Source organism: Mobula birostris, chromosome 23 (assembly GCF_030028105.1).
Source record: "Mobula birostris isolate sMobBir1 chromosome 23, sMobBir1.hap1, whole genome shotgun sequence".
In the NCBI taxonomy this organism is placed as follows: domain Eukaryota; kingdom Metazoa; phylum Chordata; class Chondrichthyes; order Myliobatiformes; family Myliobatidae; genus Mobula; species Mobula birostris.
The window spans coordinates 48,738,229-48,763,660 of NC_092392.1; the positions used below are offsets into that span (position 1 = coordinate 48,738,229).

Consider the following 25,432-nt stretch of genomic DNA (forward strand, 5'->3'; position numbering starts at 1 on the left):
ATCTGTTTTATGGGCAGGATATTCTGGTCAACCCACAATGGAATTATGTCACTTAAGATGGTTGGTTGTTCGTCCATCGTTGACGTCGATGAGGACCTCGACACCATAGCGCGTGATTTGGATTTAAGTGAGGGAAAGTTGCGCAGCATCAGCCTCACTCTCTCTTCCCAATTCCCATCTGGGTCCAGTGGCAAGACAAGTCTAGATGGCTGGAGATGGGACTAGGTGCAGTGGATGACCAGGACATCTTCTGTGTCTTGTCCTGCTCTACACGTTCCACGACGCTTGCAGAGACCGTCTTCTTGACCGTTGGACCTTCCATTGGTCTCGTCCGCTCAATCCGCCAGAGTCTCTCTTCACATGCTGGGATAGACAACTCCCTATCTCACCGAGGGTTTGAGACCCGTCGGCTACCCTCACTTGGTTTAGCCGGCTTGTCAAAGCCGTTGCCCGGGGTGTGGCCGCTGTCGCATGCAAACAGCTACGGGGAGCCAGCTATGGGGAGCTCACCTCTCACTTAAGATACTGCCACAGTGTAAAACAAAACCACTTAGGACAAAAACAGCAGTTCAGAATAATATGCAGCCACCGACACCACATCTGTGAATGGCAAGTGAAGGCAGCTCATTCTGCAAGCAAGCTCTGGTCCATGTAGTTCTTTGAAAACAGTTGCTGGAAAGCTTTAAAGTCATTGTTCTTGGCTTAGATCCAGACAACCACTTAGTCAAACAAATCAAGAACGTCAACATTTGCGTGGGAACCTTGGGTGAAAATTTTGTCGCAGTGGAGCTGACTGCTCTTTCATTCCACACCAGCATAGACTTTATGCGGCTGACCGATACATAAAGGATCATGTTGTTTTCTCACAGAATCACTCAAAAGTGAAATGCAACCACTTTGGTGTTTAATCAGAAAATTAATTCTTTTCCTTCAGTTCTATTCTACAGAAAATATAGATTCAAGATTTAAGAGATATTCTAAGTAGAAGGTGCCTTTAAGGGCAGCACCAGTGGTAAACATCAGAGAATGATTTAAAAAAATTGTTTTGGGCAGGACTAACTTTGAGAAGGAAGGAAGGAAGGTCAACTCATTCTTGTCAGATGCAAGTTCAATCAGAACCAATAATCTATGTGAAAGATGCTACTGGGGATTTGTTAACTCAAGACAAAGAAACAGGGCGCCACGGTAATCTAGCGGTTAGCACAAGGGTATTACAGCTGAGACGTGGGAGTTCGGAGTGCGATTCCGGCACTGTCTGAAAGAAGTTTCTACGTTCTTCCCATGAGTACATGGGTTTCTTCCTGGTACTGCGATTTCCTCCCACAGTCCAAAGATGTACTGGTTAATACGTTAATTCATCATTGTAAATTGTCCTGAGGTTAGGTTAGGGTTAAGTAGACGCATTACTGGGCAGAGTGGCTCCTTGGGACAGATAGGCCTATTCAGTGCTGTATCTCTAAATAAATAAATACTATTCAAAAAGTGATTAGCACCCAATAAACAGCAACTGTGGGAAGTGAGACAGGGTCAGTGTTCAGGCCAATGAATTTTCAACTACAAAGGGTTTTTGAGCCACAGCATTTGCTGTTTTGCTTTTTGCAGGTGTTGCCTGATTTACTGAGTAATGACAGCACATTGTTTTGTCTCAGATTTCTGGAATCTGGTTTTTGTTCTTCAATTGCTGGCCACTTCTAATGTGATGCAGTTGTTTTCCACATTTACTGTTCAAATTGCTCAAATTTCTCTGCTTTATCCACTATTTCACTTTTACAAAGTCGGCATTTCAGACCTAGCATATATTTTTAGTGGGTAGTGGGTTGTGGGGCTCTCATCAGGCTCTGCATAATAACAGCAAGATATCCCTGTTCCTCAACTCAAAATTTATTGCATTGCAGCCTGACAATTGCTACATCTCTTCACTGGTTTTCAGTGACCAGTGTACACGAACACCCATTTCCCTCTGCACATCAATCTTTCCAAAAATATCACCATTGAAATATTACCAGTGCATCTTTCCTGATGAAATGACTAAGTTCACATTTATCCATTTTATACTGGGTCTGCCAATCATTTGCCCATTCACTTAACATGTCTAAATCACCTTGAAGCCTCCTTACGTCCCCAAAACCCCAGGCAGTTTTATCCCACCAGCACACTGAGAAATATAACATTGTTCCTTCATCCAAATCATTAATGGAAATTGAAAAAAATTGGGGTCCAAGTTCTGATTCCTTGACAGTCACGGTTTGACATCCTACAAAAGACCTTATTACTCTTACCATTTCCCACTTATCAATCAATTTTCCAGTAAATTAACCAATGCCAGTAAACTACCTCAAAACTAATGTCCTGCAAAAGTTTACATGGGTTTTAGCAAAGGCCTCCTAAAAATCCCAGAACTCCAGAGGTACTGCTTCTCTTGTTATTCTACCATATACATCCTAAAAAAACTTACTAAGTTAATTAAGCATCATTTTCCCTTCAAAAATCCATGCAGATTTTGTAATATCCCCTTGATATTTTCTGAAGACTTTTATTAACAGAGAGAAGAAAATGGAAAGATTCTCCTTTAACAGTGGAAGAACTCGATTTTAAATGGCTCATATTTTCATAGGTTTTCATAGAATAAATAAGTAAATTATTTTCAGTGGGAATAATTAATTATCAGGGAGAGAGAGTAGGTTTAATGCAGCGGTCCCCAACCACCAGGCCACAAGATGTGCTACTGGGCCATGAGGAAACGATATGATTTGGCAATATGAGTCAGCTGCCTTTCCTCATTCCCTGTCACGCCCACTGTTGAGCTTGAACGCACGCGAGGTCATTACCCGCGCGTCATCCATGTTAGCGCAGGAAGGAGGTCAACTCCTTGAGCTTGCAAATGACGGCGGGCTGAAAAGTATGTTTGACATAACATCACTGCCGGCATTCTGCATCAAAGTCAAGGCTAAATATCCTGGGATAGCCACAAAAGCACTGAAAACATTGCTTCCATTTCCAACATCATATCACTGCAAAGCGGAGTTTTCTGCAATGAATGCAACGAAAACTAAATTGCGGAATAGACTGAATATAAGGAACTCACTTCAAGTATCGCTGTCTCCCAACACCCCTCAATGGGACTGTCTTGTTGTAGGGAAACAAGCCCAGGGCTCCCACTGATTCAGCGATATTGGTGTGTTGCAATGATTTTATATGTTCATATGGGGAAAATATGTGCAGTGTGTTTAATATCCAAACGTTACTTAAAATGTTATGATGCTATTGGCTTATAAATGACTTATAATTGACTTATCACTATATTCACGCGCTGTGTTACATAAAACCTAAAATAACACTAACATACAGTAAAAGCAGGAACGATACGATAAATACACAGCCTATATAAAGTAGAAATAATGTATGTATAGTGTAGTTTCACTGAACAGAATTGCCAAAAACGGTTTTCAGAAAAAAATGGGCACGTACACACATGCACATGTCACGCATGCACACACAGGTGCCCGCGCAAGGCTTTATGGTCATGGTAGTCTTTCTCAGGGTGAACACAACATACTTAACTGCTACTCTTGTCCGTTGGCAACCCTACCCCCCCCCCGCCCCCCGGGTCGGCTGGTCCGCAAGAATATTGTCAATAATAAACCAGTCCGCAGTGCAAAAAAGGTTGGGGACCCCTGGTTTAATACAACTGTCTAAAGAACTAGGTGAGACAAGGAAATGTTTTAAACAAAGTACAGTTGGCCCTCCTCATCCACGAGGGATTGGTTCCGGGACCCCTTGCGGATACCAAAAAACGTGGATGCTCAAGTCCCTTATTCAACCTGTCTAAGTGTGGTGGACTTTAGGACCCAGCGGAACCCCGGACCTTATTTCACCTGTTTCAGTGCGGTGGACATTAGGACCCGGCGGCAGAGCTCTGAATCCGCAGTGTTTTTGTTCACGAAAATAATCATGATCACAATTGAAAATAAAGTGGAAATAATAAAGCGATCAGAAAGAGGTGAAGCACCATCGGTCATTGGAAAAGTGTTAGGCTACAGTCGGTCAACGATCGGAACAATTTTAAAGGATAAATTGAGAAAGGGCCTGCCCCGACGAAAGCTACAATTATTACAGTACTAAGCAATGCAGTGGTTTAATTATTGGGTTTTGGGGTTTTGGGTTTTTCATCCTCCACATCAACCTGGCAGGGATGGAGAGCGCGCTTGGGAGCGGTCTGTCACTGGATCGAACTCGGGAACTTCCGTTCCCGACCCGGCACTGAAAAATACGTTTCTTAATTGTTTTATATGCAGAGAAAGGTAAAATATATACTATATACTAAGACAAACATTTGACTAACTGACGCTAAATAATATCGGATGTACCTGTTCCGACTTACTTAGTAAGAGAACTTCCGGTTTTTTTTTCGATCCCGATCCATGATAACCTACGCACATCCTCCCGTATACTTTAAATCATCTCTAGATTACTTATAATACCTAATACAATGTAAATGCTACGTAAAATAATTGTTATACTGCATTGTTTAGGGAATAATGACAAGAAAAAAAAGTCGGTACATGTTCGAACAACAGTGCTGGAAGAGCACTTCTGGGTTTTCTCGATTCGCGGTTGGTTGAATTCACGCATGCGGACTTGCGGATAAGGAGGGCCGACTGTAGTCCATTTTTGATTGCCTGAAAGAGGGTAGGGGTATTTTTGAAAATCCTTCAAAAGAAACTTTGGAAAAAAAATACTAAATAGGAAATTCAGAGGATGTGATTATAATAGCAGAATGGAATGAAGACACGCTGGGTAAGTGAGATAGTGTGCTCTAATATATCAATACAGCACATACAACACACAGAATATTTTATTTATTTATTTATTAGAACAAACTAGCTACTAGCTCACTGGACATATATATTTGTACATTCTGAAGCTATACATGTCCTCAGAATGGAAATTAACTACACAAATGGCTTGAAAGGGTGAGGTTATGCAAGCTCCAAATCTCCAAATTGCATTAATCACACATAGACCACAATTTTATAGCTGTTCACTCAAACATTATTAACTCACCATATTCAAAGGTGTAAACAAGAAATGTACCAAGTCAACTGCACTAGGATTCTGTATGTGAGATTTCAGTTTGGCCTAAATTGAAAGAAACAATAAATGAAAGTAATGAACAGTAACTAAAGATCTGACAAAGCACAAGATCCATAAGATCAAACTGTAAGTTTCAGAAAAATAAAAAGACAGTTTGCAATTCCCATGACTACTTGAGTAAACACTATTTATACTATGACAGGCATTATGTGGAAGATTATCCCATAATTATTTCAATCAAGGGCAGTTCCATAACTGAGTTAATCAGGTTAGAAGTTGCATCATGGTGTAGGTATCACAACTGGTGGTAGGATATGTGATTATAATAAGACAAACAAAATAAGAGAGCAACTGTTTGAGAAATATTTAAGACACTTCTCTTCACATTTTAAATTTCCATTCTTAAAACCTATAACTTACTAGTAGATTAAATGCATGCTTGAATTTCTGGAAACAATCGATGAATTCATCTTGCGGAGGTGGCTTTGCCCGGAGAGTTAGAACACCCTCTAAATAAAGGGGAGTGGAGAAAGATTAAAAAAAAAACAACAAAACTGTCTGCTATTAATGCACAAGGTGAGAAGAGGAAATACAGCAATCCAGTATTAGAAAATTTTACTAGCTTTGGAACAGTTAGATATATTTGTACATTTAAAAAATGTTAGTTTAGGATTCATTTAAAATCCATTTTATGTCTCCTATGAATGACAAACTAAAACAATATTGCTTGTTAGGAGCATTTTGTTTTCGGAACACAGAACAGTTGGAGCATTCATCCCATGAGGTTGTGCCAACCTATGTAAATCTACTCCATCAATCTAACCCTTCCTTCCTACGCAGCTCATGACCTCGCCTTTTTCTTAAACACACACATGCCTATCAGAGATTTTTTTAAATGTCCCTATTGTATTACCCACCACTTGATGTAAAAATAATAAATTTATTTAAAATTAAAATTAAATGGCATTAGTGAGATCAGACCTAGAATCTAGTGCGCTGGTCAAAGTCATAGTCAAAGAGTTGGCCTACCCAGTTCCCTCTCTTAACTGAAATTCTCCATCCTTGACAACATCCTGATGAACCTCGTCTGCACTCTCTCTAATGCAACCCTAAACTGTGTGGCAATATTCTGCTCTACCCCATCCATAGGGTTGTAGGTAATACCACCATAGTGCGCTGTATGTCAAACAATGAAGACTCTGAGTATGGGAAGCAAATAGAGAGCTTAGTAACACGGTATCATGACAAAAACCTTTCCCTCAAAAGTCAGCGAAACATAAGAGCTGGTTGTTGGGATGGTCACTGACTTCAGGAGGGGGATTGGTGCACATACTACTGTTTACATCAAGCACCTGCAGACGGTTGCAGATTCAGTCAGCTCCATCACAAGCACATGCTTCCTCACCATCGAGGACACTTTCAAAAGATGGTGCCTCAAGGTGGCATCCATCATTAACGACCACACCATCTGGAACATGCCCTCTTTTTAATTGCTATCATCAGGGAAGAGATACGGGAGCCTGAAGATATCAACTCAACATTCTAGGAGTATCATCTTTCCCTCAGCAATCAGATTTCTGAACAGTCCATGAACACAATCTCTCTATTCCTTTTTTGCACTATTTCATTTTTTATTATAACTTACAGCATTTTGTTAAAGTCTTGCACTGTACTGCTGCCACAAAACAACAAATTTCACAATTTGTTAATGCTAATAAACTTGATTCTGATGATGGCTGAGCTGGACTGTTTACAGGTAGGGACCACTGTCTCAACAGAACAATCATTCAGGATTCAGACAAAATGATAAATTATCCAAGGATAATGAACTTTAGCAGCTCTCTATCCTAGAAGTCTGTGCACAATAAATGTGTTAAATGCATTCAAAACACAGACAGATAGATACAAATAGAATCAAGGGACATGAATGGAATTGAGGTAAATGGTCAGCCTTGATCAGATTGACTGACACAGTATACACAAGCAGCCAAATAATCCATTCTTGGTTCTATTTCAATATGCTCTGAACTCGAAATGAAATGGAAGACTCATTCTCAAATGAGACGTAACAATTTTATGTTTTCTGCAGCATAGATTTTTTTTAGAAGTACTTCTAGCAAAGTACTACAATTAGGCAAATTTTCCATTTGGTAAAATTCATCTGCTGTTCACTAAAGAATGCTACTAATTATGCTGGGCCATATTCCCTCAAAAACCAATCATCCTTTAGAAAGAAAGAGGAACGAAGTTTACTGTTGAAACATCACTCACCGCCTGGTCCTTTCTTTTTACTTTTCTTTGATTTTTTCCTTTGTGAAAGCTGAGAAAACGCTTCAGCAGCTTTTTGTAGTTTAATAACAAATGCTTCCACATCATCTAAAACGTGATTCAAAATTTGCTGGCACAGAAAAATTAAATATGCCATTACAGAAAAAGCATTTTGATGTCCATTTCTGTCACATCTTAAAAACTAATTACATTAAGTTTTAGTTTACATGCCAAAAAGATTAATGCATTATTCCTTTGTGTAAACCTCAAGTTAACAAATACTGCTCCACCCACAGAAGTCAGGGGAAAAATATATGGAACGAACAAACCTCAAAAGCAGATGTGAAAACTATGATTTATTGACCCAAATACAACAAAAAATAAAATCATGCTGGATTCAATTAATTGACACAGCCAGCCAAGCCACCGTCTCACAGTGACAGAGACCCAGTTCAATACTGTCTTTGGGTGCAGTCTAGATGGAGCTTGTACATTCCCTGTGAGTGTATAGGCTTCCTCTGGGTACTCCAATTTCTTCCTGCATCCTAAACACATTCAGATTGATAGGTTAATTGGCCACTGTATACTTCACCAAGCATAGGCGAGTGGTACAATCTGATGGGAATGAAGTGAGAAAACAATGGTATTAACGTAGGATTCGTCTAAATAAGTGCTTGATGGTTGGGGCAAATTCAGCGGACTAAAGGGCCCAGTTCCATGCTACTTGAATGACTGTGACTAAGTTTAATAATATGTTAACTTATAATAAAACTTACTGCAAATGTATCAATGTAACTGTTTTGTCTATCTCCTGCTGTTCCTAGTTACTGTGGCTGTGATAAAAGGCTGACTCTTTTCACTCCAATGAACTTTAATTTTTTTTCCCTGTGGTGATTCAATTCTCAGATGGGAATAGAATGCAGAGCAGTAAATGTAAATCAAAGCAATTTATTGGGCAAATGATCAATTCCATTGAGAAAAACAAACTACAACATGCAAGTACAATGTAAACAACATGGCTTTAAGAAATTCTGCACAAGGACCTCCAAGTCCTTTTGCACCACTGACTCTTAAATTTTCTCGTTTAGAAAATAGTCTACACCTTTATTCTTTCTACCCAAGTGCATTACCCTACACTACATTCCATCTGTAACTACTTTTCCCATTCTCCTAAACTGTCCACATCCTTCTGCAGACTGCCTGTTTCCATAACTCTACCTGCCGTTCATCTTCATATCATCTGCAAATCTGGTCACAAAAACATCAGCTGCATCATCCCAATCATCGACATATAATGTGAAAAGCAGTCACAACACCAAGCCTGTGAAACAACACTAGTCAATAGCAATCAAGCAGAAAAGGCCCCCTTAATTCCCATTCTTTGCTTGCTGCCAATACTAGCTATATACTAGTATCTTTCCTATAATACCACGGGCTCTTATTTTGTTAAGCAGCTTCATGTGCGGCATCTTGTCAAAGGCCTTCAGAAAATCCAAGTAAACAACATCTATTGACTCTCCTTTGTCTACCCTGTCCATTATTTCCTTAAGGAATTGCAACAGATTTGTCGGGTAAGATTTCCCCTTAAGGAAACCATGCTGACTTTGGCCTAATTTATCACGTACCTCTAAGTATGCCAAAACCTCATCCTTAATAATTGATTCCAACATCTTCCCAACTATTAAAATCAAGTTAACTGAACTATAATTTCCCTTCTTCTGCCTCCCTCCCTTCTTAAGGAGTGGAATGACATTTGCAATTTTCCAGTCATTTGGAACCACTGCAAAATCTAGTGATTCTTTAAAGATCATTACTAATGCCCCCAAAATATCTTCAGCTATCTCTTTCAGGTGTAGTCCATCTGGTCCAGGTGACTTATCTACCTTAAGACCTTTCAGCTTCCCAAGCACTTTCTCCTAGTTAATAGCAACAACGCTCACTTCTGCCTCCTGAGAGAAGGACACATGCTAGATTGTAGGTTGAATCGGTAACAATGTACTGCTGAGACTTTATAACACATTGGTCAGACTGCACTTGGAGTATTGTGAGCAGTTTTGGGCCCCTTATCTAAGAAAAGAATGTGCTGGCGGAGAGAATCCAAAGGGTGTTAAGCAGAATGATTGTAAGAATGAAGGGGTTAATGTATGAGGAGTAATTGATGGCACGAGGCCTGTACTTATTAGAGTTTAGAAGAATGGGGGGGCGCGTAATCTCATTGAAATTTATCAACTATTGGAAGATCTAGAAATAGGACGGTTAGGACATTTCATGTACTGGGGGAGTTGAGGGCCAAAGGGCACCACCTCAGGATACAGGGATGTCCCTTTAGAACAGAAATTAGGAGGAGTTTCTTTAGCCAAAGGGTAGTGAATCTGTGGAATTCATTGCCACAAACAGTTGTGGAAGCCAAATCCTTGAGTATATTTAAATCAGAGGTTGAAAGGTTCTTGATTAGACAGGGCATCAAATGTTTTAGGGAGAAGTTACTATTACAAGAGAGAAGTGCTCAAAAAGCTGAAAGACCTAAAGGTACATAAATCACCCAGACCAGATGAACTGCACCCTAGGGTTCTGAAAGAGGTAGGCTTACAGATTGTGGTGGCATTAGAAATGATCTTTCAAAAATCACCAGACTCTGGCATGGTGCCAAAGGACTGGGAAATTGCAAATGTCACTCCACTCTTTAAGAAAGGAGGAAGGCAGCAGAAAGGAAATTATAGATCAGTTAGCCTGACCTCAGTGGTTGGGAAGATGTTAGAGTCAATTGTTAAGGACAAGATGATGGAGTACTTGGTAACACAGGACAAGATAGGACAAAGTCAGCATGGTTTCCTTCAAGGAAAATCCTGCCTGATGAACCTGTTGGAATTCTTTGAGGAGATTACAAGTAGGATCGAAAAAGGGGATGCAGCGGATGTTGTATATTTGGACTTTCAGAAGGCCTTTGACAAGGTGCCACACATGAGGCTGCTTACCAAGTTAAGAGCCCATGGTATTACAGGAAAGTTACTAACATGGTTAGAACATTGACTGATTGGTAGGGGGCAGCGAGTGGGAATAAAAGGATCCTTTTCTGGATGGCTGCCAGTGACTAGTGATGTTCTGCAGGGGTCAGTGTTGGGACTACTTCTCTTTATGCTGTATATCAATGATTTAGATGATGGAATAGACGGCTTTGTTGCCAAGTTTGCAGATGAAATGAAGATTGGTGGAGGGGCATGTAGTGTTGAGGAAACAGGTAGGCCTTAGATTAGGAGAACGGGCAAGAAAGTGGCAAATGAAATACAATGTTGGAAAATGTATGGTCATGCACTTTGATAGTAGAAAAAAATGTGCAGACTATTTTCTAAACGGGGAGAGAATCCAGGAATCTGAGATGCAGAGGGACTTGGGAGTCCTTGTGCAGAACACCCTGAATGGTAACTTGCAGGTTGAGTCAGTGGTGAGGAAGGCAAATGCCATGTTAGCATTCATTTCAAGAGCTCTAAAATACAAGAGCAAGGATGTGATGCTGAGGCTTTATAAGGCATTAGTGAAGCCTCACCTTGAGTATTGTGAACGGTTTTGGGCTCCTGATCTTACAAAAGATGTGCTGGCATTGAAGAGGCTCCAGAGGAGGTTCACAAGGATGATTCCATAAATGAAAGTGTCATCATACAAGGAACGTTTGATGGCTCTGGGTCTATACTTGCTGGAATTCACAAGGATTGGGGGGGGGGTGGAATCTCACTGAAACCTTTTGAATGTTGAAAGGGCTAAACAGAGTAGATGTGGAAAGGATGTTTCCTATGGTGGTGGGAGTGTCTAGGACGAGAGGGCACAGCCTCAGGATAGAAGGCACCCTTTCAAAACAGAGAAGCAGAGAAATTTCTTTAGCCAAAGGGTGGTGAATTTGTGGATTTTGTTGCCACATGGAGCTATGGAGACCAGGTTGCTGGATGTATTTAAGGCAAGCGATTGATAGGTTCATGATTGGACATGGCATCAAAGGTTACGGGGAGAAGGCCGGGAAATGGGGTTGAGGAGGAGTTAAAAAAAAGGATCAGCCATGATTGAATGGCAGAGCAGACTCGATAGGCCAGATGGCCTAATGCTGCTCCTATGTCTTATGGTCTAAGACAGGAGAATGGGGTTCAGAGGGATAATAAATCAGCCACGATGGAATGGCGGAGCAGACTCAATGGGCTGTGACCATGCTTCTATGTCTTATGGTCTTCTTCTGGAAACAACAGCGTTAAAAGGCACTGAACAATGAGAAATCTGGTTTCAATTTAGTAAAATGTTACAACCGATCTCTAAGTGTACTTGAGACTTCATCTCTGAATGGGATATTTCATATAATTATAATCCTTGTTGGCGTAACATTAAAAAAAATATATTCTAAATTAGATAGAAAGAAAGAACTCAAATAAGGCATACAGAACATGGCACAAATTTGGCAAAGGCCAACTGTAAATTTGCAAATAAATTCAAAATGAATTATTGTTTAACATGTCTAAGAACTTTTTTTTTTAAATGAAATGCATTAAGAGCCAATACCAACTGGGCAGCAAAACTAAAACTTCATGTTAAGATAATTAGCATATGATTTATTTATAAATGTAAAACAGAAAGATATTATTGAAATGCAATAAATGGCAGTAAAAATGAAATATTTGGCAGTTGCCCAGTGCAAAACATAAATATCAGCATTTATAAGAAGGCATATTAAAATGGTTTTGTAAAATATGAGTGCTCCGTGTAGCTCAGGAACTTCTGGTCACATGTACAAATAGTCCAATTTAAAAGACAATGTTCAGAACATTCCCCATAGACACAGCAAAATGAATAGAGTAATAAAACAAGCCAGATTTTATGACTCAACCATGTAAGTTATCTAGAGAGCAATAAATGTTATTATGTTGAATGTAGGTCTAGCTAGTAATATCACAGAAAATTAAATTTTGTTCAAGATCAACTGGGTCACTAACAAAATAACAGTGCTACAAAATAAAAGGGAACACTGATATATTTATTTTATGCCAATTTATACTTCAGTGTCCAGAAAGATGAGATGAACTGTGTGGGAAAACTTAATGAAGTATTTCATCTTTAAGTTTGTTCCCAAATGGGAGTAAGCTCTTTTCCCCAACAAATTGAAAACACTGAACATTCTTGCCTTTTCCTGTATATCTATCAAAAAATCAAATTCAGTGCTGAGAATACTGCAAATATTGGGACACCTATTACACACAACATGCTTTGCACTACGTGATTTCCAAGTCAGAGTGATCAGGTAATAGCCAGCTCCTCTCTGGGTAAACTCTAATCACTGTGCTCCATACTTCCTATCCAAATACTAAATGGGCTATTAACTGCTTTATTTCTCAGACCTTACATAATCAAGCATTCCTAGAATAAAACCAAGAGACCTTGTGTATAATAGTTAATTAAAAAAAACTGTTCCTTAGTTATTCTTCATTTTCAAAACTTGCAGTTATCATATCAGCTGCCTTCCTCTGCGTAAAGTTAAATAATTTTACTCAAAAATATATACAATTATATCAAAATATTTCAAAAATGCTTTTACTAATACATTTTCTCAAATAGTAAATTGCTGGAAAATTTTTTATTTTACAAATCCAAATGAGAAGTCTGCAAAATTTAATGAGTTATAGTAAAGATCCATACCACATCTCTATCAATTCTGACAGCTGCCATATCTGGAGTTTCTTCTGGTTCATGAATAACCTTCTGTTTTTCATCTGTGGAGAACAAAGTATTTTAAGTGTAAAATTATGTATGTAAAACATTTCTATCTTTGGACAACTGATATTTCAATACAAGATAGTCTTGTTTACTAGCATTGCCCAATAAACAACACTAATGTACTGTTGATACTATTATCAACAGTATAAAGTTGATGTTATAGTTTATTTTATTCATAGGTATCCAGCTTCAGTAGCAAGACCAGTATTTTTAACCTTCCCCAATGCCATTAAGTACAAACGTGAAGTACGTTCTCGAACTAGTGCATGGTTAGCCTGTATGGTTAAAATAAAAACTCCAAGAGTACTGTTAGATATGGAACTCCAGAAATTTGACTTGACAATAGAGTGACATCACATTACCAAGCCGTAACCCCGTACAACTGGCATGAAAACTCTCAGATGCAAGCACATAAAGTCCTCGTAGTTGCGATCTACTCTGGTAGGTAATGTTGAGATAATGTTGATGGTTTCTACAATGCTTCTTGAAAATGGTACAGGTAGCAGCCTAATTTTAAGGATCTTGGAAAGTTTACATGTTTAATGGATGGGCTACTAACCAAATGGTATTTTGACTTGTGTTGATTTTTTTTTAATGTGATTGTACCTGCATTCATCTGAGGAACAAAAGAGTATTTCATCATACGTCATAAGTCTGCACACTATGGAAAGCCTTTGAGAGAACTCACTCTTTACAAATAGTCCACCTCCATTCTACTCACTTAGAAATATAGTAATAGTGGAGGCAGTACAAAGGAGATTCCCCAGGCTAAGTCCTTGTAGTAGAGAGTTGTCCTATTTGGGAAGGCTCAATAGTTTGGGCCTGTATTTATTGGACTTTAGAAAAATGAGAAGCAACTTTATTCAAATATAGAAGATCTTAAGGGTGCTTGTTAGGTGCTTGTGATGTCCTTGAGAGTAACAGAGTCTTGAACAAAGTAATATAATAGGCTGGTCACTTAAAACTTGGATATGTGAAAATTTCCACTCACAGAGGGTGGGGAAATCTCTGAAATTTTCTGCCTCAGCAGGTGGTGGAACCTGTATCACCACAAGTATTAAAGGGAGGTGGAATAATATTTGATAGATCAAAGAACAGAGGAGCAAAGAGAAATGGCTCTGAGGAGTTGGGACCAATATAATTTATCTAATCAGCCATGATACGGCAAGCTTGAAGAGCCTGTTCCTCTCTTGCTGATCTTATTTTCTTATGTTCTAGTACAAGATTGGTCTAATGGTGACCTCAGTGTTGATGGTGGAAGTTCAACAACAGTAATGTATTCATTGTATCGCACTCCATAAGACCATAAGACATAGGAGCAGAATTAGGCCATCTGGCCCATCGTGTCTGCTCCACCATTCAATCACTGCTGATCCTTTCTTTTTATCTCCTCCTCAACCCCAGTTCCCGGCCTTCTCCCCATAATCTTTGATGCTATGTCCAATCAAGAACCTACAATCTCTGCCTCAAATACACCCAACGACCTGGCCTCCACAGCTGCATGTGGCAACAAATTCCATAAATTCAACACCCTTTGGCTAAAGAAATTTCTCTGCGTCTCAGTTTTGAAAGGGCGCCCCTCTATCCTGAGGCTATGCCCTCTTGTCCTAGGCTCTCCCACCATGGAAAACATCCTTTCCTCATCTACTCTGTCTAGGCCTTTCAACATTCAAAAGGTTTCAATGAAATCCCCCTCATCCTTCTGAATTCCAGCGAGTACAGACCCAGAGCCATCAAACGTTCCTTGTATGATAACCCTTTCATTCCTGGAATCATCCTTGTGAACCTTCTGTGGACCCTCACCAATGCCAGCACAACTTTTCTAAGATGAGGGGCCCAAAATTCTTCACAATACTCAAGGTGAGGCCTCACCAGTGCCTTATAAAGCCTCAGCAAATCTTAATTTTGTTCAGGCTTACATGCATGCGGGCATGCTTTCTGAGTTGAGAATGGAGCTTCCATTGCAAAAATCAGACAATATTAATCACTCAATGCAAGAATAGCTGTGATTATCTGTTTATGACAAGGAGTTGGTTTTTATTTAAATGGTGGAATAGCTACTGCCAAATGAATAAAACTTCATTCACGTAACCTTATTAAACCCTCTCAAGCAAGTACTACACAACAGTTACGGTGCAAATCACTTTACCTTTGTTTCATATTTTCTTGGATCTACATAGAATTTTAATGAACTCAGGATGTGGTCATCTCAGCATTTTGTGCCATATTATGCTGAGTGAAAAGCCAGGCTCCAGTACACAGCTTATTATTATTTATTAATTTTTTACTATTGACATACAGATTGGAATAGGTCCTTCCGGCCCTTTGAGCCGTGCCACCCAGCAATCCCCCAATTTAATCCTAACATAATCAAGGGACACTACAATGACCAATTAACCTCCCAGTTGGTAGGTCTTTGGAATGTGGGAAGAATCCCATGCAGTTCCTGAAGAACATACAAACTCCAGTGAATACAGGCGCAGAACTGTCAAACGTTCCTCATATGTTAACCCTTTCATTCCTGGACAGGAATGAGGTAGTGACAGGAATTCAACTTTGGTCACCAGTACTGTAATTGCCCCACGCCGGCCCCCTAGGCCTGAGTCCACGTAGTAGTAGTACTGTAAAGCATTGTGCTAACCACTATGCTACTGCGCCGCCCCTCTGTGCAAGCTAAACTAAGTTTCAGCATGTTTATTAATTAGGGAAAAGCACACTGGTCATAAATTATGGCAGAATTTCCACTTATTTTATGGTAAAATATCAAAATATGCACATTTGAGGATACCGCCTCAATATATCTCATTTCCAAATAATACAGAAGATACATCAGTAACCGTTTAACAAGGTATTTTTCTTTTCTGTCATTCAAGTTTATTAACTGGAGTAAAACAGAGCCTATTCCTCCTAGTTTTACCAATTTTCATGGAAGATTATTAACCTGAAATACTACATGTTTCTCTAAAATGCTCTGATCTTCAGAGTACCTCCAGCATTTTCAGTACTGCATTCAAATATTTATTACTTCTGCTATCTCACAGCATTTTTGTGATGTCTTTGAATTCCTTTAACTTCATGTTATGCCAAAATAGCCAAGGGAACCTCTCATTTTACAAAATATAACCACCCCAACATCAATGTGCACATAAAAATCAAATTACCTTGTTCAACAGGCGAGGCCCAAGCTGACCAAGCTGCTACTCGGCTCCTAACATCCACCTGTGTAATCGTGCCTGGAGGAACAGGAGCTGGGGCTTGGGGAGGTGGAGGGATGGAATTATCTGTCTTGGTAATCATTCTATAATTATAAAAAAAAAGATGAGTTAATACTCTTTACCTTAACAAAAAGGATACAATGGAAGCCCATTAGTACATTACAAGTCAATAATGCCAGAGTTTCAAGCTAAATTCAGATTAGAAAATACAACAGTTCAGTCAGTATTTTAAACTTGATAGCATGCACCAACATAAAAAGAACCACATAGTTGCATTTCAAATGCAACAAAGCGTTAATATTCTGAAACAGCAATTATTTAAATCCAATTTACTTTAAATCTTGTTGTTCCAAAATCAAGCTCATTATTCCGACCAGCATATAGATTAATTGTATAGGCAGAGTTTGCAGAAAAGGGGAAACATTGTAAATTGATCAAAATTCCAGTTGATTGCACCTCATGATATTCTGTCCAAATGGGTGACATTTAACTTAGCATTTAATCAGTCCACAGTTTTGCATTAGACAAATATTTTCCCTCACCCCCAAGAGGAAAGAGATATAGGTTAATGTTAAATTGAAGCCCACATTGATAACTGAGAATACTGTATGTTCTGGTTAATAGGGACACATCAGGACCAGTACATTTTGGCCTAATTAAGTCACTGCCCCATTTAGTCGAAGTATGGTGGCAATAGTTAAAAAGGTATAAAAAAGAACAACTACCATTTAATTCAGGAACAGATTATGTATTTAAATTAAAATCACTGCTTTCCAAATAGAAGCACATGTAACTGATGCTATTTAAAAACTGTTCACTGAAAGTATGGTGTAGCGTCTAAGTTCACACATCTGACACTAGTTAGAAACTGTTTAGCAACAGTCTCCCACCTCAGTGAAGCGGCATAATGTCCAAAATAAATGAAGGGAATCCAGTTATTTTCTCAATTATTGTTTGTTCTTTAAGAGCTGTCCCAAATAAGTGGCTGCCCTGATTAACCGTTGGTCCAGTTAACCAGAATCCACTGTATACCAAAGTGTCTTTGTACCTCAGTGTATCAGGCCTTTTCTTCTGTTTGCTACCTTTGCTGTCACTGACAGCACTTTCAATATCTGCATGGATCAGATCAGCCTGAAAAAAAAGCATTTTAAATTAAAAAAGAGTATAAGTGACACTTCAAACTTCTAACTACACTTCCTCACAAAATTTGGAATTTGTTTGTTGAATAAGACTAATCGTACAACACACACAAATGCTGGAAGAACTCAGTAGGCCAGGCAGCATTTATGGAAAAAAGTGCAATCGACATTTTGGGCCAAGATGTCAATTGTACTTTTTCCCATAGGTTCTGCCCAGCCTGCCGAGTTCCTCCAGCATCTTGAGTGTGTTGCTTGGATTTCCAGCATCTGCAGATTCTCTCTCATTTCTGCTAAGACTATCCATACAACTCCAGCTCAGTGCTCAGTTAACAAAGTCAGTCGTTAAGTAAAAACAGCTTTATAGAACAAAAAATTATACAATTTAACAATAATTAAACCAAATAGCCATGCCATTATAAATAGCACTTACTAAGAGCAGCATAGAATCATGCATTTGTTCATGTAGGCTTAGTCAATAAATTTGTTGGTTTTCTGACATATACAGGTTTTAAGCAACTAGGAATTAACAGATAATATCTTGGAAAAATGATTGTGGATTTCTATGAATAGTTCAGCCATCACTTTTTAATACATGTACAGTATTACAAAATGACTTTGCTCATTACAAAGTTAAGTGCCACATTAATTGCAACATTGTACAGGTTTAACCAAATACTTGAAACTGAAGCTTCAATTACATACGTGGTTGAAGTACAACATACTTCAAAGTCACTTTTTTGGATTAGTAGGTTTATAAGACAATTTTATTCCAGGCAATTTACCTAAATTTCATCCAAAATTAAATTTAAGTTGACCTGGATCACTCATATCATTTCCCCCTTCATTTCAGAGCACTTTGGCAAGGGTCTTCGCAAGTACCTACCGATATCTGGTTGAGTGATGGTCAATGCCAGTGATAAGTTAATTGTTCACTGAGATAATTGATAAACAGAGATGAAAATATCATGAAAAAATAAAAGCCATTTATTCCTCATTTATGTCCAACATCGATAACCCTAGTATATTTAAATAACACTGGTCTAAACCAGATTTCTTGCTGTGGCTATGGAAACATTCACTAAATGCATCTTACTAGTTTTGTGTCCAAAATAGTTTGGTAACATAAATAGATCAAATGAATATAGTTACAAATAAAGCACCAACTAACCTTAACTTCGTCACATTGGAAAAGGTGAATATCTGGTTTGCCTTGGCCAGGTTCCTTGCAAACGAGTGCCAGAATTGAGTCATAATTACAGGCATTCATCACAGACTGAAAATGTTGGATTGTGTTAAAGGGGAAGTGCTCCAGCTCATTCTACAAAGTGAATACATAGAATATTTTGTTTCTTAAAACTTTGAAGCAATTCTTAACATTTGGTTTAACACAACTCCACATTCTAGTCAGTAAAGCCTACTTTCTCCATCCCAAGTGCAAGCATTGTGAATGTGTGAGACATTGTAAATTTGCTACCTGTCTAATGTCTGGCATTGTTTGTTACACATTGCCAATGCCCCTATGAATCCAAAATATTCCTAATCATGCAGCAACTAGAATATAGTACTTCAAACACAAAAAGTTTGCAAAAATTTATCAATCCTTCCTGGCATCCATGTATTCAAAGCACAACAAAGTGCTTTGTCCTATGTTCTGCACATTTTGTGCAGATTACTTAAGACTTCTCAAACCAGTTATCCCACACATCTCCTCTGGTTCATCTCCATAACAATATCAATCCTTACTGGGTGATTCTTCCTTCCCAGGGCCGCCTTCGAAACTTTATAAACCAAAAAGGTATTTGGCAGCTCATTTATGTACACAATACCATCACTCCCAGTACTAAATATGCCCCACCCTTTACCAATACTATTTTAGCACAATCCATGCTTTCCCTATTTTAGTAACTTCCAATCAACTTCAGAAATCCTTTCTCTGCCTTATTTGATCTCATTCAACCTTGAGAATAAAATCTTTTAAGCAGCAGTATTAAAAGGTTCCTTTTAATCTTTAAATACACAGCACCCACCCAAAATTAACATGTCACAACTTGAGAGCTAACCACTGGTAATTTGTAACTTGATAGGCAAGGTCCTTTGTCAGTACTTCATAAACTATTACAATGCACTGTTTGCACAAGATTTAAAAAAACAGACATGGGCTCCTGAAAGCATTTCCAGGATAATTTCACTCCATTCTTCTATATTTTGTTTATATAATGTTTCATAGCTCTATTGTTACTGTCCTGTAAAAAAATAAACTCAAAATCATAGTAGTTTGGAAAACTGCTGCAGCGCAGTTATGGGTTCACAAATTATTGACACAGCATAACAGACTAATTCAGTGTTTTCAAGAGACCTGGGAACAAATCGAGATTCTGTTGCATTAATAAGTGACTGCTTCACCATCCATTGAGATGGTCTGCTCACACAATGCACTAAGTAAGATTTCAAAATGTTCTTGGAGGATCAGGAACGTTATCGCTGATTCACCAATTAATAAATGGCACCATAAAAGATCATAATCACCATCTTCTTCATGGTATTATGCTGTTCCCAGGCAAGTTCTTGTGCAAATAACTTATAAAAGTGAACTTTCCAAAATATTTCACTGGTCTTAACTACTTGTGCTTTGCTGAAAGGTCCTGCTGGGAAAAGACATGCCTTTCCTTCCCCAATTACTCCAAACAGGAATGACCAGGATTTTCAGCACTGTGCTCCAATAAATTAAAATGCATTTATTGCTTTTTCAGCTTCTGTAGCCCAAATAAAGTTTGTGCCTCAAGCTTTAACTCGAAAGAAATGTGTTTAAAATTTACCTGATGTGAGCAATACTCATTAGAAAAAGTCAGTCAACAGATTTATAAGTACATTTCCTGAAATCTCAAGAATAATGTAAAAATAAACCTGCAACAGCACTCAAGCATTTGTTGAGTTCAGCAAATCAGAAAGTGAACCACAAAGTTCACTCTGCAGTTGATAAAACAACAACGAAGGCACATTTAATTGTAAAGGGAGACTGCAAGGAATCAAAATACATTCATCTCAAATCAATGTATTTTTAGATACCGAGGGAATTAAGATTCCTGCTGGAAATAGATACTGAGGTGAAACATTAGCCACAATGGTAGTGAATGGCACAAAGGCCTTCATGAGTGATTGCTTCCATTTCTTATGTCCTCATTTATGATGGACAAACTTTTCTTTGAATAAAATGATAAAATATAATGATATTAAGAATGTTCCAATATTCAAAATATTTCATTTTAATACATGCAATTATTAAACATACTTGAAAATCCTTTATTTCAAAAGTTCAAAGTAAACATATTATTAAAGTATATACAAATACCATATATATCCCTGAGATTTATTTTCTTGTGAACATACTGAAATCCAGTAACCATAATAGAATCAAGGAAAGCCCACACCAAAATGGCATACAATAGTGTGTAAAAGACAACAAATTGTGCAAATACAAAAAAGAATAAATAAACAAGTAAAGTGACTGGAGGGTCTATTTGAAATTAGGCTGGATTGTGTTCGACAAGACAAACAGTAAGAGGCTTCCCACAAATATTACTTTTGAAGGCATGACTGTTGATCTTGAGAAAGCATTTGGGAAAGCTAAAGAAAACTAATCTGAGCATTGCAGAGCTGTTGGACATTTAGGTGCTCAAACAGGATTGATGCAATGTAAGTTTTTTTAAAAAAGGAATTTTTTTTGTAAATCAGCCATTTACAAAAATTAGAACAATGGATAAGCAGAGCAAGTTGCAAGATAGAGACACTAGAACTTTGAATGAGATTAGGTTTGCGGAAGCAAGATAACAGCCAAACCAGGGGAGTATTTAAATAGTTGAATCCACAATGGTATGTTGCAAAAACACAAACACACACACTGAGATCAGGTGTAGATGAAGAAGTTGGAGAAAGAACATCTAAGAAAAAAGGTAAACTTTAAATCTTACCATTAAAACATGAACTCAAAATGACAATAGAAAAAATACAATTAAGTGCCATATCTAACCATATTTTCAAAGGCATAAACTCAATAGACTCAGATTACAGATACAATAAAGCCCTTCAGCACAATGAATCCATGTCAGCCACAGTGCCCACCCAACTAGTCCCAATTTCCAGCATTCAGCCTTGTAAACCTGCTCCTGTGTACCTATCCAGAAATGGTATTCTTGTATCTGCTTCACCCATTTTCTCTGGTAGTTCTTTCCACATACTCACCAGCCTCTGCATAAAAGTCCAGCCGCTCAGGTGCTTTTTAAATTTTCCCCTCTCACCCAAAATTTATGCTCCCTACTTTTGGACTCACCTACCCTAGGGAAAAGACTGTTACCATCCACCTTATCAATGCCCTTCATAATTTTAAACATTCTTTTCCCTACATTCCAAGGAATAAAACCAAGTTTGGCCAAACACTAACTAAGGCCCTATCATCCTCTCAATATCCTTGTATAACTTTTTAGCACTCTTTCCACAAATGCAACCTCACCAATGACTTATACAACAACATAATGTCTCAATGGCTATGCTCAATACATCTGAACGACTGGTGCCCTGTCGCACTCACTTCAATAATAAGCAAATGCTTTGAGAGGCTGGTCAAGGACTACATCTGCAGCTTGCTACCACCCACATGGGACCCCCTACAATTTGCCGACCAACACAAGCGGTTGACAGATGACACAATAGCCACAGCCACACACCGTCCTTACACATCTGGAGAAGAAGGACGCTTATGTGAGAACGCTGTTCTTGGACTACAGTTCAGCATTCAACACCATAAATCCCTCCCGGCTCAATAAGAAGCTCAGAGACCTCAGCCTTCACTCTGCCTTATGCAGCTGGATCCTGGACTTCCTGTCAGATCACTCCCTCACCTCCAACCCTCTGACCTTCAACACAGATGCCCGAGTTGTGTACTAAGCCCCCTCCTGTACTCTCCATATACCTTTGACTGTGTCGCCACCCACAGCTCCAATCTGCTAATTAAATTTGCTGACAACAATACACTGATTGGCCTAATCTAAATAATAATGAGGCAGCCTGCAGACAAGAAGTCATCACCCCGACACAGTGGTGTCAAGAAAACAACCTCTCCCTCAATGTCGCAAAAACAAAGGAGCTGGTTGTGGACTATAGGAAGAATGGAGACAGGCTAACCCCTATGAAATCAATGAATCTGAGGTTGAGAGGGTGAACAGCTTTATGTTCCTCGGCATAAACATCACCAAGGATCTCAGGTGGTCTGTACATACCAGCTGTGTGGTGAAAAAGGCACAACAGCGCTTCTTTCACCTCAGATGGTTGAAGAAGTTTGGTGTGGGCCCCCAAATCCTAATAACTTTCTATAGGGGCACAACTGAGGGCATCATGACTGGCTGCATCACTGCTTGGTATGGGAACTGCACTTCCTTCAATCACAGGGCTCTGCACAGAGTGGTGCGGACAGCCCAGCGCATCTGTAGATGTGAATTACTCACTATTCAGGACGTTTTCAAAGACAGGTGTGTAAAAAAAAAGGGCCCGAAGAATCATTGGTGACCTGAGTCACCCCAACCAGAAACTGTTCCATCTGCTACCATGTGGGAAACGGTACCGTCGCATAATAGCCAGCACCAACAGGCTCCAGGACAGCTTCTTCCAACAGGCCATCAGACTGCTTAATTCATGCTGACACAACTATATTTCTATGTTATATTAACTATCCTGTTGCACATACTATTTCTTATAAATTACAGGTCAACCTTCACTAATCCGGCACCACTGGAACCTGAGGAGTGCCGGATTGATGAAAACGCCGAATTACAGAAGGATCACATTAAGCAATAGCTAGCCTTCACTAATCTGGCACCATTGGGACCTGAGGAGTGCCGGATTAGTGAAAATGCCGAATTACAGAAGGATTACATTAAGCATAATCAGTGTCGGATTAGCGAAGGAATCGGATTACAGGTAGTCGGGATTACAGGTAGTCGGATTAGTGAAGGTCGACTGTACTATAAATTGCACATTGCACGTTTAGATGGAGATGTAACGTAAAGATTTTTACTCCTCATGTATATGAAGGAGGTACGTAATAAAGTCAATTCAATTCAATGTCTGACTCAAGCAGGCCAGATTGTTAAATGCACTCTTCACAACTCTGTCGACCTTTGATGCCACTTTCAACAACTATGCATTTCCTCTCTTAGTTCCCTCTACTCCATTACTCATGAGCACCCTACCAATACAAGTCCTACACGGGTTTGACTTTTCAAAATACATCACCTCTGTATGGAAATCTATTTGCTACTATTTGGCTGACTTCCTTAAATGATAAAGATCCCACAGTAACCTACAACAACTTTCTTCATCATCAACACCTCCTAATTTTGGGTCACCCGAAAACTTACTGATCAAGCCTTCTGAATTCTCATCCAAATCATTTATATATATAATGAATTATTATTTATACATGTAATGAATGGTGACTAGCATTACACTACTCACCAACCTCTATTCTGAGAAACAATCTTCAAGCACCACCCTTTGCTCCCTACTTCTAAGCTAATTTTGGATCCACCTAACAAGCACTCCATGGATTTAGAGTTCCCAGACCAGTCTATCATGGAGGACCTTGAAGACCCTGTTAAAGTCCAAAGGGAAAACATCCACTGCTATCCTCATCTACCCTTTTGGTTACCTCTTCATGAAAATAACAAAGATTCATCAAACATAACTTCCCATGAACGAAGGCATGCAGACACTCCCTAGTCAGACCGTCTATCCAAATGCTAGTAGATCTTGCCCCTCAGAATTCCCTCCAGTAACTTCCACACTGCTGAAGTCTGACTGACTGGTCAGGTAGACCCCTGCATATCCTTGCTACGCTTCCTAAACAATGGAATAACATTAGCCACCATCCAGTCTTCAGGAACTTCAACAATGGTTAACAATAAAACCAATACAGGTTGAGTACCCCTTATCCAAAATACTTAGGGCCAGGAGTGTTCCAGATTTTGGAATATATAATGAGATACCTTGGGATTCCAACTTTGAATTTATGTGCTACTGGTAAGCAGTCTTTATCTTACACTTGTCCATCATACATGTGTACTTATGCAGCCATTGAGTGTGTTAGATTTTCATCAGCGACGATCTTGGTAAACATATTGGATTTCTCTGCTGCTGCTTTGTGATCATCAGATGCTTCATCACCACAAACCTTTAGAAAAAGGATGCAGTGTTTTTTCTTAAATTTATGCAACCAGCCTGCTGTGTATTCACAATTACCTTCAATTTTCAGTTCATCATGATCAGCATACTATTAAGCAGCAAATATTCACTGACACTGACAAACCCACTCTTCAAATACATATACAAGATCTTTATTTTTTGTCTGATCCAGTGTTTTTCAATTTTTCCATTAACTTTTGTTCATTATTTAAGTATGGTCATTTCTCAGAACTGTTTGTGGTGCCTGTGAACATTCCCAGTGCTTTGTGGAATTTTCTATTTGTGATGTCATGCTAGCGCTCAAAAAATTTGGATTTTGAATTTCAGATCAGGGGTACCCAACCAGCATTACCACAACAATTCTGCAATTTCCTCCCCAGCTTCACACAAAGTCTGAGGATGCACTCCAACAGGCCCCAGGGATTTATCCATTTTAATGCATTAAGGCTGTAAATATCTCCTCTCTGATTGCCCTCTAGAACCACTCCATTTACTTTCCTCATCCCTTAATCAATAATGACTTTTTTCCCCCTCACTGAGGAGAAATGTTTGTTAAAAATCCCACTCATCTCCTGTGGCTTGAGACATAGGCTGATCTTTAACGGGACCTACTCAGAATCAGAATCAGGTTTAATATCAGTGGCACATGTCATGTAATTTGCTGTTTTACAGCAGCAATACATAATAAAAATGATAAGCTATTTATATATATGTGTGTGTGTGTGTTTGCGTCTA

At 38.9% G+C, this 25,432-nt stretch overlaps 1 protein-coding gene across 10 annotated transcripts in view; it reads right to left on the minus strand.

Annotated features, from left to right (window-relative positions):
- The window catches only part of eps8a (EGFR pathway substrate 8a, signaling adaptor), a 234,716-nt gene that overhangs the window by 40,569 nt on the left and 168,715 nt on the right, over positions 1-25,432 (minus strand). For all 10 annotated transcript variants that reach the window (XM_072241155.1, XM_072241157.1, XM_072241154.1 and 7 more), the window contains 7 exons: positions 18,633-18,782; positions 17,374-17,456; positions 16,272-16,408; positions 13,033-13,106; positions 7,366-7,492; positions 5,515-5,603; positions 5,065-5,139 (listed from right to left, as the gene is read on the minus strand). In XM_072241155.1, the coding sequence (XP_072097256.1) occupies positions 5,065-5,139; positions 5,515-5,603; positions 7,366-7,492; positions 13,033-13,106; positions 16,272-16,408; positions 17,374-17,456; positions 18,633-18,782 (735 nt within the window). The remainder of the gene's footprint in view (positions 1-5,064; positions 5,140-5,514; positions 5,604-7,365; positions 7,493-13,032; positions 13,107-16,271; positions 16,409-17,373; positions 17,457-18,632; positions 18,783-25,432) is intronic.